This window comes from Cupressus sempervirens, chromosome 10, assembly GCF_028749045.1.
Source record: "Cupressus sempervirens isolate cs-2001-9-10 chromosome 10, ASM2874904v1, whole genome shotgun sequence".
Lineage (NCBI taxonomy): Eukaryota > Viridiplantae > Streptophyta > Pinopsida > Cupressales > Cupressaceae > Cupressus > Cupressus sempervirens.
The window spans coordinates 26,019,787-26,040,795 of record NC_143127.1 but is presented as its reverse complement, the minus strand read 5'-3'; the positions used below and the strand labels follow the sequence as shown (position 1 = coordinate 26,040,795).

The window sequence follows — 21,009 nt, the reverse complement described above, 5'->3', positions numbered from 1 at the left end:
TATATAAAATCTAAAATTGCCATTAGTCTGGTCCGAAATTTAACAGTACATACATAGTGCATTGTCTCATTGACTGCCAGACACTTTTGTACAATGAGAACCCAATAGTGATATACACTATTTTGAAAAATATTTATAAAAAGATTTATAAGAATTATAAATGAAACTTTGGCAAAATTAGTAAAACACTAAAATAATATTAAAAATTGAAGCGAACATCAACTATTTAACATTGAATAAGGTAAATTTCAAATTTCAAATTTATGTTATATATAATTTTTTATAATGATGATTACAATGAATACATGTTCAAAATAACAATATGGAGTAAAGTGAGGCCTCTAATCATCTCCACATGGTCAAGCTCCTCCAACCAATGGGATGGAAAGCCAAAGGAGCCAAAACAAATTGATGAAGATTCTACGCTTACACAGGCAAGGCTGGTTATAATTAGGTTGGAGGAGCTTGACCATGTGGAGATGATTAGAGGCCTCACTTTACTCCATATTGTTATTTTGAACATGTATTCATTGTAATCATCATTATAGAAAATTATATATAACATAAATTTGAAATTTGAAATTTACTTTATTCAATGTTAAATAGTTGATGTTCACTTCAATTTTTAATATTATTTTAGTGTTTTACTAATTTTGCCAAAGTTTCATTTATAATTCTTATAAATCTTTTTATAAATATTTTTCAAAATAGTGTATATAAACATCACCCCTTTTGTCGCTCTGATAATCATCCCCAAATCTAGGCCCTTACTCCCCTATCCCCACGTAACCCCATTGGGAACTTCATGGAACCATGATTTACCTAGATATGTTAATTTATTTGTTTTTTATTTGTTCCAATCCTGGAACCAATTAGAATGGAACATCAACTGAAACATCCCTTCCCTTGGACAAAGAAAGGGCAGATAACTTGTATATATTGCAAAACAAGAATGTTTGAAAGAAAGCATTAACCAATTGAAATATCACTTCACTCAAATATCATATTAAGACACCCCAATTAACTGTTTTCATAAAGTATACAGCCAATTAGAGACCTTTGAACAACAAAAAGAACTAAAACAGAGGTTTTTGGAGATTCTTTTTCTTTGATGCCTCCATTTCCCAAACCTTTGAGCAATAATGCCACTAGTTGTAGTGGTAATGCTAGTGCTATTGTTCAACCCATAAATTATGGAACTAGATTAGATTCACAAATTATATCACGAACTACTCCAAGTGACCAGAGCATCACTTAGCGAGGATGGATTGGAACAAGGAGAGAGATGATGTCGCAAGAAGCATAATTGATGATTTATGGTTTTATTGCAGCCGTCCATTTCACGTTGCCAAATAACTAATAGTATTTTTTCAAAGAAAAGTATTTTATTCCTTTGTAGCTTGAATTTTTTAATTTAAGGATTTGAATTTAATAGAATCTAAATTTAAATTTTGACTTGTATAATTCTTATTTTGTTTATTTTATTTTATTGGAAAAATATGTTAAACACCATTAGTATTTGTAAGCCAACGTTTAATGATGTTAATGATGAAGGGTTAAAAGGCTTCACTTTGAGCCAAGGCAGTTGATATAAATAACATAATTAATTAATAGCATGAGATATTCAATAAGGGTTGCACCGTCATGGCCGATGGTTGAATATATAGATGGAATAAAACATCGATAACTTTCTTTGTTTCTTACTCAAATGATTGTACTTCCACAAACTGATTAAAACATTGATTAAGATTTTTAATTTATACTTTAATAAGTAACACTAACACTTCAAACTTCATTGTTTCTTTCTCAAGTGGTGTAGTTTTTATATAATCCATCGATCCTTATGGAACACAAATAGTGTTGAATTCCTTAGTGAGATTTTAAGAGGGAATCCTAAGAGGATGAGAAAAAGGGTGTAAATATGTTAGAGCACCTCGTAAAAATATTGTGGGCCTGACCATGTTTAAAGTATAAAGAAAATAATTGCACATATAGATATGGATATAGATATAGATAATATAACTATGCTTTGATCGTCAACCTAATGAGGAATAGTACAAACCAGGAGTTCGCTCCACCTAAAATAATCGTCTTTGTACTAGAACTTATGACATTGTAATCTTTACTTTGTTGGGATGCATCAGATATGTTACAATGTACAGCAATCCTTGCTTATATAAGCAGGTGATAAGGTAAGACTAAACTACAAATTGCAAAATGAGATGCCCAATGCATAATAATAAATGCCTATGATCTAAAAGAAAATAATGAGAAATGGCACCCTTATAAGAGAACTTCTAGAATACCACCTAGAATAACTAACATGATCCTATAAACAATATTACTAAAAGGTTACAAAAACTAACTTTATGGTATCTAACTTACAATGACTAATGTCTAAGTAAACTTAATGTGTGAAATATATCCCCTTTAATAGGATAGGAAGTGACATTTACTCCAACAAACTTCAATCAAAGGATGCTTTGAAGCACATATGTCAGACAGACCCAAAGACCAAAGGAATTCATATGTCATATTCACCGACCCTTATCAGTCTCCCATCATAAAGGGGGTGGGGCTAGGGGTTTGGATATCCAAGTGTCAATGAATTTATTTCTTCAACTAGATCAACTGAAACCCTTCGACTATTATTGCTTTTTGATCTAGAAGGGGCTATGGAATTCAATCTAATGCATACGAATGCTTGTTCTGACATTATTTCCTTGCCCTATCCAATATTTACACTTAGGCAGCTGAGAACTTGGTATCCTATCTTTCATTCGGAAAGAAGAGTGTAGAGGTGGGTTGACCAAGTGAATAACTAGCTTCTCTAGTAATTGGTTTTCTGGCTAAGAAAAACATCTATCTTTTGACCAAGGAGATTCTAGAGGTTATATCATATTTAATATTCCTATTCCCAGTTTATTTTTATTTGTATTTCCATTCTATTTGTTTATTCCATAAATCCACAAAGTTCCTGACCAGGAGAAGCAAGGATGTGGGAACGAGTTTTAGGGACAAAGGGACCAAGGGCATAAATTTGGGGATAGCAGCAAGGTGCCAGTAGAGGGGCCAGCACTAATATACAAGTTGAGATGGATTGAAATTTTCAATGCAAAATCTACAATATAACATCTATGTGAGTCCCCCCACAAAGTTAAAGGTTGAAATCAGTATGGAATGGCACGTGCCATATAGCAATTGACCTGGGTGGTGGGTGGTGGCACTGGAGGGGACATTCACCCCAAGTCTTGTGAACATTATTGTACAAGGAATGCGGAATTTTTGGGGGTGATGTATCCCCATCAAACACTGGTTTATTTTTGTTCACATTTATTTATATTATTGTTTGACAAATAAATGCAATTCGCAAATCTTTAAGTTGTTCTATTTCAAGTTGCTAATGACGAGAAGCCCACAATGGGCTATATATGTGGGCATGGAAAGGGCCAAACAAGTCATTCGATCCACTTATACAATGAGTGAAGATAATTATTGTTCCATATAAGACAGCAATAATCAATGATGGCACCCTCAACTTCACAAGCCCCTGCATATAGCTACTTATTTCTTGAATCCAACATTCCAATTTTAAGATCACAATTGTCACTTTTATATATTCTTTTTTGAAAATAACACAATAAAGAACACATAATTAAAATCTTTGAAATTAACAACAATTCTTCCCAATTATATTAGCTAACATACTTGTTCTAAATTTTACCTTGCCAAGTGAACATTGTGACTTCGGTTCAAACTAGCTTTCAACATCTACTAAAACTTGCACTGCAGATTTGTTAATGTTTTAGTATTTTGGATTTTATGGATTGTAAAAATTCATATTACCTTTATGATGCAGCATCCACATCAATTTGAATAAAAACCTCTTCAATCTCTTTGAAAATTGAGATAAATGATTCCTAACTTAACAATCTAGTAGACTTTTCCTATGCTCCACAGGAACACATCCCTTGTGAAAGTCCACCTGCACCCATCCTGAGAATGGTATGGCAACATGGAGACGGGAATTTGTTGTCCCCAAAGGTATCCCACTTTCACCAAATCAAGTAGCATCCCTGAAACGCCAGTTTGAGAGCAGCAAGGCATGGGAGTGCGGCCAGAAGTCTTCAAGTACCAATCCCAAGGACTTATGGTCATTCCCCAAGGCTTAAGCCATTTTTGGAATGTCAATGTTAAAAAAAAGGCATTTTTAAATTTAAAAAAAAAAGTTAGCCGGTCCACAAGGCCACCCAAACCACATTTAACAATACCAAAACCTAAACTAAGCATAAAATAACCAAAAAGAAGAAATAAACACATTCACAAAGAAGGGCAACAAAAGGAGCAGTTGGTCAAGGAGTGAACAATAGTTGAAAGAGGAGGTTAGGGTGTCAAATCTACTTGATGTAGACTCTTAGGCCTACCATCTACTAATTACAGACAATTATTTATTACTGAGGGATTCTATGTTTACTGTTTAGTAGTTTGGTTATACTATTTACATTTTAAAATTTTATGTCATTTGTTAGTTGAAATTTGAAACGTCTGGGCATTTTTCTATGGTAATTTTGCATATCAATTCAAATGTGAAATCTGAATTCAAATCTAATGCTGTGTATTAAGCTTCTAAAATGTCTATGATGAATGCTTCATCAATCTTATGATATGCATATTTAAAATTTCTCATCCCCTACAGTCGCCCAAAAATTGGCCCTAAACTGTACCCGTACCAGAAACATGTCCCCGTCTCCAAAACTCCATGGAGAATAGTAATTTTCTGAAAGAAGAATAAAATTCAAACATTGGTGCATTGCTAATTTTGAAATGATGCAACTGTTTTAGTCAAACGAGGTATAGTTCATGCTTACCTTTTTACCAGAAATAAATCATAAAGTAAAATGAAACTAAACCACTGATAAATGCATGTGGGTGCTACCTTTATTGCAAAGAGATCGCCAGTAGTTCTCTTTTTGGCCAGAAACACTCGTCCAAATGCCCCTCGACTTATAGGCTTCAAAATCTCAAAATCATCTATTGAAGTTCTGTCTTTAGAAGCATAATGGATAGGACTAGCTCGCAAACTTCGAACCATGTCATCCTCCATTGGACCTTCTTCATCTAAAATGCTACCGGACGTTTCCAGCTTTTCCTCTTCTGATTCCATTAGTTCACAGACATGCAAGTACTTCTCACTGTTTTCAAACCAGGCCATAGAGAATTGTTAATCTGTTTTACAATAATCATAAAATAATGCATGCATAATGCCATGTTGAAATTGTTTGTTATAGCTCAGAGCATCAGAGCATTCTATAAACATACAATGGAACAGTCAAGATAATTGTTTTTGCACAACTTAAGCAAAGCAACGTATATATCATTGTAGAAACTCTAATATGTACCCTAATGTTCACAAGAACATATATTCACTAATTGGCAGTAAATGAAATATGTCTCTGAAGAAATTCTAGAATGTTTCCTAAGTTTCAAATATCATATATTCATGCCATATTAAAATTCCAAAAAAAATATACCATAACAAGTGATACATTTTCATTTTCTGTGAACAAGAGGAATGACAAAAGCCATAATAAAATCACTATATTCTATTCAATTTTTGTATCCCTAATTTCCTTCAATGTTAATTTAGTACTTTAACACTTACCGAAGCAGCTTTTCTATACGCTTCCCAAAAGTATCTACTGCAAGAGCTTCAGCCTTGCTTTGCTGAAGAACATCACGGAGATCCTCTAAACAAGAAACTAAATACTCTAATTCTCCTCCTTCATTGGCTTGTGCATTGGCTACACAGCGAGCGATATCAATGAGTTCATTTATCTGCATCACAAATTACACAACATAAGCCCATAAAATTTTAAAAAGAAAGAAGCATCAATTCTAAAAATATCCAAAAATGGATTCAACTAACACATAATAGAGATATTTAAAATTTTCAAATTCACTTCATTGCCCATCTTTCAGAATTCATTTCTTCTTCTAGTTTCAAAATAGTACAGTTCTTTTGTTAAACCTAATTCTAAAAAAATGGCATTGTCTTTAGAAAACTAGCACACTGGAATTTTCTGAATCAAAACAAAAACTAAGAATTAAAAAATACAATGTTAAATTGAGTATCACATTATCGTTAATTGCATTTCAACTAATAGCTACACTCGCAAAGAAATTAAGAATGCTTGGGATTGTAGAAATCCAAATGATAAAAAGACATGTTTCAGAAAATACTTCAAAATACAAGTTTCAACCACAGATGAAACACTCGCCGATCACTCATGAGTTTTAATGCTCAGTCAGTATTTACCACATTTACTCAGGAAAAACATTGCAGACGTTTATCCTGAAAACTCATCAAGTTTTTGTAAAAATTTGGCAAGTCCAAGTTAAAAACTCGGCCATGGACATATATGTCACCCAGCAACAAAATAAAGTATAACAGTCGGAAAGTTTGGGAATGCGGAAAATGGAGAAATGGAAACTCTTTCTTGAATATGTCTGTCAAAAACATCTATGGGATGGTTAAGGAAAATGATGATGGTCATAAACGGATCAATGGTGTGGTCGGACATATGTCACCCAGCGACAAAATAAAGTATAACAGTCAGAAAGTTTGGGAATGCGGAAAATGGAGAAATGGGAACTCTTTCTTGAATATGTCTGTCAAAAACATATATGGTATTGTTAAGGAAAATAATGATGGTCATAAACAGATCAATGGTGTGGTCCGACACTAACTGATCTACATCCTGCCACAGAGCCTAGGGAAACTTTTTTCATTGGTTGCTTTTGCTTAAGAAGATTGATGTGGCCAATGTTTTATCTGACTGTCGTATTCTTGGCATACTTGTCCCATTTGCTTGTTGCCTGATACTGGAGAGCATCTGTTTTTTGAGTGTAAATTTGCCTTGACAAAAATGGGTTTTTCTTGGCCAGAGATTCTTGATGGATATGTTGATAAGTTTGATCCTAATCTGAATACTTTCTGGTCTGTTTTCACTAGTAAAGTTTTATGACTTTTTGTGAAAGAAGAGGAATGAGTAAGTCTTTCGGGGCAAACAAAGGCACCTTACTGAGTTTAATAGTAAACTCACCTTTTTATCTATAATGCTGCAGGTCTCTGCTGTGATTGATGTCCCCAAAGAAAGATTCATGATGCCGCTCTATGAAGGTGCAGTGATAGTGTACAAGTCAGAAGTATTGTCTGCCCATTTCCCCAGGCTAGAGATATGCTGAATAAAGAGGAACTCGAGAAGTTGAATCAGATTCTTATGAAAAAGGGAATCTCTAAAGAGCAAGCGGTGGCTATCAACAAAGCCACCAGACAGAGCATTATGGCAGCTAGGGATGTAATTAAAGAGCCTAACATTGAACCCCCCTTACGGGGCCATTGAATGTGGCAAAGCGCGATGCAGCAATAATATTATAGGGTCATGGGAATAGGATGACTCTTAAGTTATTGTATTCTTCGCTTTGTGATGCTCAGTTTTTGATATCTTGTATAAGCTATTGGACACTATCTCCAATACATATATATAAAGCAAAAAAACCATTCATTGTCTCTGGTTTTGGTTGCTGCTCAAGAGACAAAGCAGCCTCCCAAGCTTGTATAAGATCATTTGCAAGTATTTTAATTGATTTGAAGCGGATTTGGAGAACAATTGAAGTTGATTTTAAAGCAAAAACTTTTTAGGGATTTTCCAGATAGGTTCTCTGGATTTATTCTTTCTTTTTTTGAATCATTTTATCTCCTTTTGTTGCATTGAGGTTTACAGAAATGCAATAATGGCATTTACAAAGTACTTTAAATTGCTTTAGAGTCTAGTGGACAAGATTTAACACCATGTTTTGACAATTTTAACAGATTTTTCACTATTTTCTCAAGAATCTTATTTTTTACAAAGACACTTTGCTATTTTGATTTGCTTCAGACTATCAACCTACCAGCCATCACCATTCCACACGAGAATGTCATTTTGTACCCAATTTGCATTTAAATTTATCTAGACTCAACTTGTTTATTTTGTTTACTCATTTACTCTCATCGGATGCATGTCATGAATTTTACAAATAAATGCATCTCTAGTTAAATTTTCGCAAATCTTTAAGTTGCTGAGTTTTTTAATTTGGCCAGTTTTTCAACTATGGTTTCTACACGAGTAGCTGAGTCATATAAGCGCACGTCTCAAATTGTGTTAACGGTTAACCTTCCAAAGTTTGAGTCCATCCATCCAACCAAAAACACATTATTGTGGACACAAGAAAAATGGATGCATTTCAGACCTATACATGTATGGATATAAGCTAGTTTTTTTAAATACATGACAATTTGCATAATTCTTAATGGTTAATATACTTTTTCATACTCATTAAAAAGTTTGAAGCTGGAGATTTGATTATATGCACTGCATATATTTTGTAAAGTAACACCGTAATTCAGGAAGACCGCACAAAAGAAAATTATGTTCATGTTAATGTAGAGCCTAAAAGCTGAGTTTCATCATTCAGATTCTTGTTATTCTATATCATTATTTAAATAATACTCATGGAAGGGATACTAAAGAAGAAACTAGAGAGAAATAAAAATTAATATTGATATTCATAAATTATATTGTTATTCTACATTATAGTTTAGGGTAGAATTGATGTTGTAAGCATCACCCAAGTATATGCTCTGATTATCAGGAGCTTAAATGTCCTTATGAGAATTATACCTAGGAGGCTGACTGTAAATTGCATCTTTCAAATGAACGGATATATGTTGTTTCTATAGGGAAAAGCATGATTAAATGGTGGCTTATTGCATTGAAGTTGGCAATGACTTTATATTCACTTAGTTCCACAATGCCTTATGAAGGATAAACAAATAAATGGTGCCCGTCTTGATATTTGCTTGACAACGATCTTAATTCTTTCTAGAACTATTGAGATCATGACTACTAATGTTGCATGCTTAATGTTTAAGCGTAAGCAAAACCTGGATTATGCTTTTGCATTTTTCATTCCAATAAATCCCCTATCCTGAGGGATAAAAATGATTGTTACTCAAAAAGAGTACAGCCAAAAGCAAACATGAAACCAAACAATATAAAAAACGAAAATTACAAAGAAAGGTCTAAAGAGTTGCAAATTAAAGTTGCAGGGGTCCATCTCTATTGATATTGATGCATATTCAAATCTCCATATTTAAGTAAGGCGAACAAAAGCTTGGGAAATGCCATGGCAGAGATCCATGACTCTCCAAATCGTGCAGGTAGTTCGAATCATCAAGTCAAGCAAGACCTTGCTGAGTTTTTATGACTCAGCCTGGGTCATTGAATTATATTTAATTTCATGACCCAGGCTGAGTCATAAAAACTCAGCAAGGTCTGCTTAATTCCATGACCTAGGATGAGTCATAAAAACTCAGCAAGGTCTGCTTAATTCCATGACCTAGGATGAGTCATAAAAACTCAGCAAGATCTGCTCAAGTTGATGACTCGAACTACCCGCACGATTTGTGGAGTCATGGATAACATTCCATGACCCGGGCTGAGTCATAAAAACTCAGCAAGATCTGCTCGACTTGATGACTCAAACTATCCGCACGATTCGGAGAGTCATGGATCTCTGCCATGACATTTCCCAAGCTTTTGTTCGCCTTACTTAAATGTGGAGATTTGAATATGCAGCAATATCAATAGAAATGGACCCCTATAACTTTAATTTGCAGCTCTTTAGACCTTTCTTTGTAATTTTTGTTTTTTGTTTTATATATATATATATATATATATATATATATATATATATATATATATATATATATATATATATATATATATATATATATATATATATATATATATATATATATATATATATATATATAAGTTCAAGGATTTTATCATTTTTCTGAGTCATGTTGTTGCCAAAATATAGCCTAGTCACAAGTCAAGTTGGCCTTGCCGAATCTGAGAAAAGTTCGAGACTGGGAACTCTATGTCATGGAGGTTGCTCAGTATTATTAATATATGGGTGTGGATGTCATGCAAAGTAATGAGACTCAAACCCGGCCCCGACTCAGCAAGGGTAACTCAACTCAGGACCATGCTCTGACTCGGCAATGACTCGGCCAAGGGACAAAATCCTTGAAATTTAGAGATTTTTTAGGATTTAAAGAACATTGCATGCACCCATTATTGAATAAAGCTTAAAGATGCAATAACATCATGAAATAGAAGGTAATTTGATCACATACATATAACAGAAGGAATAGCAAACATGATTGGAGTAATTTATAAATGATGCAACTATCTAGGAGGCATAACTCTTTAAACTTGATAAATACCCTATGTGGTATAATTTCCTACTTACTAAATTTCATAGTTTAGTCAACAAAAATTTGTGTCAATGTGGGATCCAATTGTAATCAAAGAAGCATACATGAATGTAATAAACATGATGTGCATAGGCTCGGCATTAATTGTATATTCCAAAAATAGCTCCACTAGTTCTAGGGCAAACTTTTCCAACTGGTAATGGCAATGGTCTAAAATGTTGGATGTCCATTAGGCCATGTATACAAAATTTTATTTTACATACTCTGTGTTCTTGAGCAATATGTTTGATAAAAGCTTGAGAACCAATTAAAGGTTGCAACCCATGCTGTCCAAATTCCAACCAATAAAAGGCTTAAAAAATATCCTTATGACTACATTCCATTGAGTAATCCAAGCTCAAAACTGAAAATAAGATTCTTATACTTGGCCTTACCACACCAAATGAGACCCATTGAATGTATCCAATTTAGATGACCCTAATATCCAACATCTCATGAAACTTTTGTTTCATCTTGTTTACAAAATGGATTTTATTTTGCATGGATGCTGTTTCATTGGATGGGTACCAACTCGATCCATTGTTCAGGAGTTCATACTAGCTCAAGGAGTAAGTGGACACCCAAACCATTATCTGTAACCATTCTTCTTAAACTTTATGAATATTGTGATCTTCATGGCCTTCATATCATGTCTACTTTCTTCATGAGGAGGTTGTTTACCACTCCCATACATTGTACCCTCTCTCAACATTAATCACTACCTCACAAATCCTTAGGAAAAAATGTTTCCGAATGGTTGCAAAAAAAAAAAAAAAATTTGAAGTTCGGACTTGCCTAGTCACGGCCGGGTCACAATGCGAGTCAAGAGAGTCGGGTGAGTCAGCCCCGATGACCCGCCTAATCAGGGTCACAAGTCATTTTGACCCTGCCAAGGTAACTCAACTAACCGACTTGGATGACTCGCCTGACTTGCGGTGAGTCTCGTTACTCTGATGTCATGTCCCAACTATGACATGACCATATTAGCTATGAAAATTGTCGTATTCCATAAGACTCCACAGTTTCCAACTGAACCTCTTAACTACAAATGCCCTCCAGATATGCAAGGGGTGCTTATTATAAAGTTTAAGTGATCGCAGTAATTATCTGTGGTCCAAATACCTAAGGCAGCAATGATCGCAGAAACTAACCGTGGTCTAAATAACTAAGGGAGCAATGAGTAGTTAAAGGTTCTGATAAACATGGCAATTAGATAAACTGATGATTAAATATGAAGTAACGATAATAATAAAGGGAATGCAAGATACTAGGAGAGTCGTGTTTATCATTATTGACAGCTGTAAAATGATAAACAAACAATCTACTTATCATGACAAACCCCTTGGAGTAATAAAAAACAGACATTAGTTAAGAAATAGCAATCATACAATGAAGAAATCATACTAAACATAAACAATAGTAAAAGTGTGATATTATGACAAGGATACAAGAGACCGCCTCTCTTGGGAAAGATACCCACCTTTGATAGATATATAGAAAAGTTGACATCCAATGGGGGGAAAGGATAGAAAGAGAGCAAAAGAGTGAATACAAAAAAAACTATCCAAAGTGATCTCAAGAACATAGAATAGAAGCCGCAGAAAACAAGTATTCAGTTAAGGGAATCAAATGGAAGAATAAACAAATATTGAATCACAACAAGAACATAAATCCTTCAATAAATCAAATCTCCAGTACGGACAGAAAACTGTTAATAAACATTAAAAAGATAGATTGCCGCAAGGGATTGGGAAAGAGTCTACAATTAAGGAACAACTGCTAAGGAAAACCTTTTGCAGTGATGGATAAGTTATAACAGTTATGAGCACACCTGAGTGCACTGTGAGAGGGAGAACCACTAAGGGCACACTATTACACCTTTCCATCTCCTATGTCGGAAGATTATTGGTTTATCATAGTTAACTTCAACCATAGAAGAATGGAAGAGGACCTTATGGAGGGATAACCCCTGTCTTATGAAACCCTATCATGTCTCCTTACTCCACAACTTCTAGAATTGGAATTCATAAATAATATAAGTATTGCAGAATGATGAAAATATATTCTCTTTATTCTAACCTTTGATTATTTACGAATAATGCTTACATTATGCTAACATGCATGTCAGCATTGTGTTCATGTGGAGGATGAAGGATTCAAGTCACGGATTGCATTAAAAACAAAATTTATTTGGTAAACCCAAACCTTAAACTGTTGCAATTGTGATTTAAGGCAACTTCTAGGGAATATTGGGATTGGGTATAATGATTAAGCAGAGTTTGTGACAAAAGTTCCATCTGTCAGTATAGTGGTTGCAATTTCAACTACGCAATATTGTAGGGAGGCCCACAGTCTCACCTCAACACACCAATAGGAGATAAAAAAATCTCAATGTCAGATCCTAAGCAAAAGCAAATAAAAAGCTGAAATACGTATAACAGGAGAAAAAACATCATGATCTTATTCAATCCAATTATTAGATTGGGCAATGTAACAACATTTAATAGGTAATAGGCCTAAATCAATATCGATGAAAAAATTGCTAGAAAACATGGGAAATAATGCAACCAGGATACAATGTGCATGTGCAAAAGGAGAGAAACCCAGAATATCATTTATCAGTAAGAAAGAAATAGATAAAAAAATATACATGTTTTGTTTATAACTGAATATGGAAAAGGAGAAGAAAATTACAATATATCATACCATTGAGGCATTGTATCCAAATCCAGTTCAAAACAATTATTGATTCTGAGCCTGGTCAAAAACTAAAACTGCTAGGTTTCATCATTTAAATAGTCCTTTTGATATTTTATAGATAACAGTCCCAATAGATACCTCTCTAATACTATAAAAAAAATGTGAAACGGAATATTTGATCTTGCATAAAATTACGTTGAATGACTAATATTAGTTATAGCTTAACACATAATATTAAACATTTGCTCTAATTACTAATTCTTTTACTTCTATATAAATTGAATAGTAACATTAGCTTTATCTAAATATTTAGTTTGAATATCTTAGGTCTAGCTTTATTTCCAAATATTAAAGATCAAATTAATAATGTGTGACTTCTAGATATTAAAACTTTTTCTACCTAAGGTTTAATATAAAAAAACCTAATGATTACAATCTCACATAATCAAACCTAGTAAATGTGATAACTGGAACCTTCATGGTTTTAGTCAGCACTTCAATACTCTATTGGCAATTGAAGCATTCCCTGGGAGGCACCCAATTGCTTAAACAATCACTCTTCCCAATCCATCAACTAGGAACTACTTCCTTTCAGTCAAGGGTTCCTGCGTAGATATAAACTAACACTAGATCAGGGGTTACCATTCCTCTAAGAACCATACAAATCTTAACATTATTTTGCCTTTACTCCTTGTCAAGGTTTCCACCTAGTGTAGGAACACAAAAAGATCCTTTATTCTTGTCAGCATTCCACCTCCACGAGAAACTATCTACCTTTTCCTTCATTGGGGTTTCAAGCTTTGCAATGCCTTAGTCCATCATCACCTAGCTAATCTGGTCTTGTCTTTTTGAGATAACCTCGCTACTTCAATCTTTTTTCCTTACAGCAAATAGAATAAAAGCATTTAGTGGGCAACTTTTTAAGTCGTCTCGCTTAGATATTGGTAGCCATGATCTAGTCATTTATTAGTGTTATCGACAATTTCCAGTACCATGGTCTCGTCGATATAAGTATGATATATTTTCCACAGCAAGTCAAATTGTGATATTGCTATCAAGATTTAACTGTGTAGTTTTTGAGTCAAACTCATTGACACATGTTTCATGAGTAGTGATTCACACGAATCCATCTCTCATAAGAATAAATGGAACACTTAGAACTCATTGGATCTAGGGAAGTCTTGCTACTTCACCTCTATGAGCATCACCTAGATCCAATGAGTGCTAAGTGTTCCATTTATTCTCATGAGAGATGGATTCGTGTGAATCACTATTCATGAAACATGGGTCAATGAGTTTGACACAAAAACTACAGAGTTAAATCCTGATAGCAATATCACAATTATAAGTATTTAGAATCCCACATGTATGAATTGGAATCCTTACAAGTTCAATGAGCTCCGAATACCTAAATTATTGTCACAGCACCTTGTATACCCTACTTCTCACCTTGCAACAGTCAAATCATGAAAAACATTGAAGGCTAAATTATGAGCTAACCCTACCCCAATTTGTTTCAAGTGTTCTTATGCCTTTTCAACATCTGATGTTGGCATAAAAAAAAAATTAATGAGTTTGGTGAGTTCAGATGATTGTGGCCTTGAAGCTCTTTGGGACAAGCATAGGATTGATGCTCATAAATGCTGGTACTTCTACGGAGAATCATACCAGCACTTGCAACATGTTGCCATCAAAATTTTATCACAAGTTCTTAACTCTTAAGATTCTTGTTAATGATATTTTTAAAAAGTATCCATAACTCTTAACTCTCTACTTTCAAAATTGAAAATCTTGAAATTAATTGAGTTTGGCAAGAACAGATGATTGTGGCCTTGAAGCTCTTTGGGACAAGCATAGGATTGATGCTCATAAATGCTGGTGCTTCCATGGAGGTTTGTACAAGCACCTGCAACATGTTGCCATCAAGATTTTATCGCAAGTTCTTAACTCTTATGATTCTTGTTGATGAATTTATATTTTAAAAAATTATCCATAACTCTTATCTCTCTACTTTCAAAATTAAAAATCTTGATAGGCGGCCAGTTCACTTAAGGGGGATTGGAGAATATGCTCCTTCATCCACTCAATCAAATGCAGTAGACTACACACCAAGAAGGTGGTGGACTTGGTCTTTGTGCATTCGAGCTTGCCACTCCTCACAAAGAAAATACTTACAAAGATGGGCAGACAAAGGAAAAGAATATTGATTCAGAGCATTCCGAGTTGGATGATTCAGTTTCCCATTTTGCTGCACTTGGAGTTGATGATGAGCATAAGTTACATAGTGATCATAAGGTCATGAATGCTAGTATTGCTGCTGATGTTTGTGCCACTGCTAGTGGCACTATTTGAGCTTCTTCTAATTTACCACAGCATATGGAGGATGCCGATATTTTATGACACATATGACATTTGATCAGTGATGGCTAATTATTAACAGTTGACATTATTAATTTTGAAGTAAAACATTGATATGGTGGTTCATTTAGCTATGTTATTTGACTAATAGCATAATGATTGTATTATGAACTTAATTACTGCTGCATATCTGTATATAATTTTATTTTTATTTTTATATGATTTTGTACGGACTAACCCAAAGCCCCAAAAATAAAAATAAATGACTGAACCCACGAATCTGAACCCTGAACCTGATCTCAAAGCAGAACAAGCAATTATTATCAGCAAACCCAAATATTATATGATATTATCCCATAAGAGTATCTCTTTCTATACACTTCCCTTTTAGAATATTCTGAAAAAGTAATACTTATATCCACTACAGGATTCCCCCTGATATAATTTGCTATAAAAATTTACTGGCTTAAAGCTTGTACACATTCTATTTTCCTATATTGTCTGGTGACTGTTTTAAGCAAGGTCGGTCTTATTCATCTTCTCAAAATATATAAGTGAGTCACACAATAGAAAGAATTACAAAAAACACTATATATAAAGTGAGTTGCTAAATTTATATTGCAAAATGCAAAATCATGACAAACCCACAATGTCAGTAGATTACCTGGCGAGGATCTTCATATTCGCAAAAGCTTGTCCTCTCTGAAAGCAGGATGTCAATTTGACAGGTTCTTGGAGTAGTAAGGGGAGACCGTGGTGTCATGCTCCCTGCAGATGATGTTGTCATTCCTTGCTCAGATTTTGGCCCAAACCGAGTCTTGCATGACATTGTTATATTGCCCTTCAATTCATCCATACCATAGGTTTCTGGAAGATAGTCTAGCATGTCTTCAGAACCTCTACGAGAGGATTCACTGAGCTTGGGAGAAGGCTCTTCAGATTCTTCGGTTACACTCATATTGCATGCTTTTCCAACATCAGGACTTCCCCCTGTTGTCTGTGAGCTTTTAGGAGTGTAGGCCTCCATTATCTTCTCAAGAGTGTCTGCAATCCTTCTCAGCCTTTCATCTACATTCAAACCCTTTAAGTCACATCTATCTGCTATTGTACAAAGGCGTGAGTGCTCTTCCAAGTGAGATGTGGGCACTTCTTCCTCACAGATTCGACATATCATTGCATAGGTCCCATCTGTGATATTTTGCTGATCTCCCCAGTAACCCCAGGAAATCCTATGTTGATGCTTAGAAGATGTAGTAGATTGAATACAATTTTCCTTGATATTAGGTAGTTCTGGAGCTTTGGCACCTGCCTGATTGCTATCCACCAAAGTTTTCTGCTTGTTTGATGTCTTAATAGAATCAAATTTAAACTCAGTAGATAACTCTTTCACAGCAGTACTTTTCTTCTGATTTTTATCACCTGCAGAGGGAAGCTTCTTCCAAGAGGCAATGCGATCCCTCGTTCCAGTAGAAGCATCAGGTTTTGTCGCCTCTGCACGGATATTCAAAGATGGTACAGCTTTTTCTCTACCTTCCCAATTATAAGGTTTTTGTTCTTCACTGAAAAAACGTGGAGTACGAGTTGATTTCAGTTCCTTTCCAGTAGTGGAAATTTTTTCTTTCTCCTGATAAGGTGTCCCTGAACTTGGCACATGAAATCTTGGAATGTTCCCCTCTTCATCCAAACCTTGCTCCTTGTGAAATTGCAATAACCGTGTGCAACGCGTAAGGATAAAAAGCATGCGCGTATGGAGTTGCTTTAGCACACCCATAGGAAGTTCTTGACGCCTATCATCTAAATCCTGCACAATACCTTCACATTGCAACCAAAACTCCCCTGCTGACATCATTGCACACTGCCGAGCCAAAACCAGGAGATCTTCCAGGCTCTCTTGCCATTCTGGATGAACTTCTGCGTTCTTATCAAGTATTTCTACCAAGTCTCCTGCAAATATTTCCAAGTCAGAATCTACTTCACCCTTTGCCCTGTCAAATCTGGCTCGTATATCTGTCAAGACTTCCTGCAGAAATCAAAGAAAAAGATTATTCAGAGAAACATATAACATTCTATCTATTTGGGAAGCCAACTTTCAAATTGTTAATATTTTCTGGATAGATTGTATGTCCTCTCCAAATCAACAATGAGGAAGTATGAAACTTAAATCATCTCACGCTAAACATATTTTAAAAATGAATACAAAATGGATAAGATTAGTGACCTGTAGATTATTAAAATTGCGTGGTTTCCAAAATGGGAAAGGTCGAACCCCTCTAGGATCTAATTCATGGGAGAAACTCTTTACATCATTGGGAAATTTCTTCTTCCAAGGACCTCCTGTAACACGAAGTAGGGCTTGGAAGCGAGGAGATTCTGATTCTTTTCCAGTAGTGCATGTGGCCTAAAACATGGTTTCAAACAGTTAACATATAAATCTGTCCCATGAAAGTTCTCAAATAGTACTTACAATTTCAAAAACAGGATAAGTCTGCTCTGTATTAGAGATGCAATACCAAATTGTTACCTCTGTTTCTTGAATATGTGGACCTGAGCTCCCGCTGCGTCCTGGTGCATCCCATGCAGAGGCTTTTGTTCCTGCGCAATGGCCCTTCAAGAATTAATTGCTTGTAAAAATTGGGAAAACTCACTTTTGGCTTGACCTATATACTGAACCTTTGTGTTTCATAATTCATGAAAAGCATGTAGGACTTGCATGGTTGGTCTCTATTCAACAGTAACATTTTGAACAGAAAAAAATATTATCTAAGGGTAAGAAAAATCAAAGCTGACTAACAAAAAAGCAGCAACTGGACAAAAGACAGATTTGGTACATTCAGTCTACATTGTTCATTCAGGTGATTCGAAGAAGCACATGTCATGTTAAAAAATTATCTAGCTGGACACTCAGCATATCACTTTACAAACTTTACGATCAATAAGGTTGAAAACAGAGGAAATTAAACTTTCCATTGAAAAGCTCTAGGATTTCAGAAATATAAAGAGGAACTGCAGGATGAGAAACTACAACAATTTGCATCTTTCAAAAATTAACAGGACTGAATTTTGCACACAAGGCATATCTAACTCTGTTACAAATTAAGTGCAATGTCTATCTGGATTACAAATCCATAAGTAGTTTGTAGTTATTAATTCCAACTGACTATACACCATATAGAGACTCACTTAATCAAAGCCAGTGGATTAGCTCTACACACTCATATTGCAAGAGTGTGATTTCAAGATTCTAAGCTTTTCCCTGCTTGCATTAAATTCATTAAATCAATCCATAATACAGGATAAACATGAAAAGACCCACAGAAGATAGGGAAATGATTCTATGCAACTTTGTGAAATCTCATTTACCTAATAGTCGATGGCATTTTTAGATAACTTGACTACTGGTAAAAATAATATACCCTTACCATATTGTAGACGACTGCCAGATGGAAGCTGAAAGTCTTTATGCACAACTGGGCTGTCATCTCTGGATCGACCACCTGTCGAGAAGCTGTCAAAGTTGCTGTCTATATCAACCCAACTGCCAAGTGATATGTTGTCCTGTGAAACTCCACTTTGGGATTCTTTCCTTGAGCTTGCAGCATGAGATCCCCTGTCATCATTTATAATTACAGAACCTGAACCCATTGGGCTGCTATGACAAGGACTCAAGTTTTGCAAAGATTTGCCACCATTTGATGTCAAATTGCAACAATTTTCAGTTCTTGACAACTTACTAGCACCCAAAGTTGAGCTTTTGGTTGGTACCCCATCCTGCAAACTCGGTACAAATCTCCTTAAATGGTCAAAATTATTAACATAGCCTCTACCACCAAAATTCTCCTGAGGCAAAGGACCGGATCTAGTCTTAATCCGATTAAGACCAAGCGAAGATGCCAAAATGGGGGACCCTGCACCTGAAGATCTATCAATGCCTGACTTATCACCAACTGTCTCTTTTGGTGATTGCCCAGGGCTCTTTTCCTGAGCTTGGTCTACAGTCGCAACTTTTTTGAGCTTTGTCGCATCCTGCTTACCATGAGTCCCATGTTTGACACCATCATCATCCACGGCATCTTTCAATTTATTGCCTGCAACCTTTCCTAAAAGGTCCTTTTTCTTCCACTTGCTATCCTTCCCAGCAACTCCTGCTCCATTAATTTCCTTCTTACTTTCTTCCTTGACAGCTGCCCCTTTCTTTTTCCCGTTTTTACTGTTGCTACCCACAGTGCTACTACTATTCCCAATGCCATTTGACCATGCACTGTTGACCTGGCTGCAGTTTTGGCCATCACCTCCTTCGGGCTTGGACTGTTTCTGACTACAGAAAAACTTACCCTTAAACACCATCTTCAAATTCAAAGCAAACAATCCCTCTACGCCAAAATTCCAAGCAATTGAATAAGAAAATTCAGCATTGACAGCTTAAAAAGTGCAAGCAAAGCCGAATAATCGAAACCCTCGGCGGCATATGCAAACAAAATCTTCCACGACGAGAATCCATTTGAAATGCCTGAATGGCGACATTACAACACGAACTCAATGCAGATTTGTTCATCTGTCGAATGTCTACAAAAGCCTGACCCCAATGTCGTAAAATATTTGCAACCTTCCAAACTTTAAAGCAAACCCTTGTAATAAAGTCAAGTATTCAATACGCTATCCCAATGATTATCACAATATTGAACGCCCTCCGTGCAATAACATTGTCTCGTAATTCCACATACCACTGCCCCCCAATGCCCCCAGAAACTTTGCCCAAAATTTGAACTTCTCCAAACAAAAACCCTAACCTCGGAGACCAATATCGATAATAACAACAACAATGCTATCAAAATGCAAAACACCCCAAGCCTAAGCCCACTTTCCAGTGCCAGTGCCCCCGCCGAGCTAATTTTTTACCAGAAAAATAACGGTGACTCATGAATAAAAACCTCAAAGAAGAAGAAAAACCAGAACATAAACGAAACAAAAATACCTGCGGCGCAAGATCTAAGGGGCGAGGAGAATACACAATGTATAAATGTTTACTATCTCTGGTGGATCTCGAAGCTGCAGCAGCCCCAAAATGATAAGGGAAGGATCAGATCAGATCCGATAAAAATGGTCAGCGTCTGCAGGTTAGGCGTTTGGCGCAACCGACCCAGAAAAGGGGAAACAGATGGAAAAGAATTCTATAAATTGCCTGCGTATTTTATGTTATTTTTTTCAGCTTGCATTCGTTTTATTCCCACCTCCTCTTTCTTCTTCTTAATCTTACCTAACAATGGCAAAATTTTACCATTCCAAAGATTGGCTGCCAAATAATCTCCGGATATTCTGTGTCTATTGCTCTATTCTCGCTGCCAATCCGAGCCTTCCACCTGGCTTTACTGCATTTATCTTTGACGTGCCGCGTTCGAAACCCACTAGCCTCTCTACCCGTCGGAATATAACATTTATAATCTGGATATAATAATTAATCTTTCATCGTTAAAATAAAGGCGCGGCAGCTCTTTCATGTTGGCATGTGGGCTAGCGGTGGTCTAATTGAAGTGTGGGCGATTACGCGGTGGTGGGTTGACTCACCTCACCTTCTCTTTTTACACTAC

General features: G+C 35.6%; 1 protein-coding gene across 1 annotated transcript in view; it reads right to left on the bottom strand.

Annotated features, from left to right (window-relative positions):
• LOC149532392 (Protein kinase superfamily protein) overlaps positions 1-20,699 on the bottom strand; it is a 45,407-nt gene extending 24,708 nt beyond the window's left edge. Inside the window, exons 1-6 of the mRNA XM_089807256.1 lie at positions 18,844-20,699; positions 17,946-18,016; positions 17,643-17,822; positions 16,089-17,444; positions 5,663-5,835; positions 4,937-5,192 (exon numbers count right to left, since the gene is read on the bottom strand). Coding sequence (XP_089663382.1) covers positions 4,937-5,192; positions 5,663-5,835; positions 16,089-17,444; positions 17,643-17,822; positions 17,946-18,016; positions 18,844-19,768 — 2,961 coding nt within the window. The 5' untranslated portion in view covers positions 19,769-20,699. The remainder of the gene's footprint in view (positions 1-4,936; positions 5,193-5,662; positions 5,836-16,088; positions 17,445-17,642; positions 17,823-17,945; positions 18,017-18,843) is intronic.
• Between the last annotated feature and the right edge of the window lie 310 nt (positions 20,700-21,009).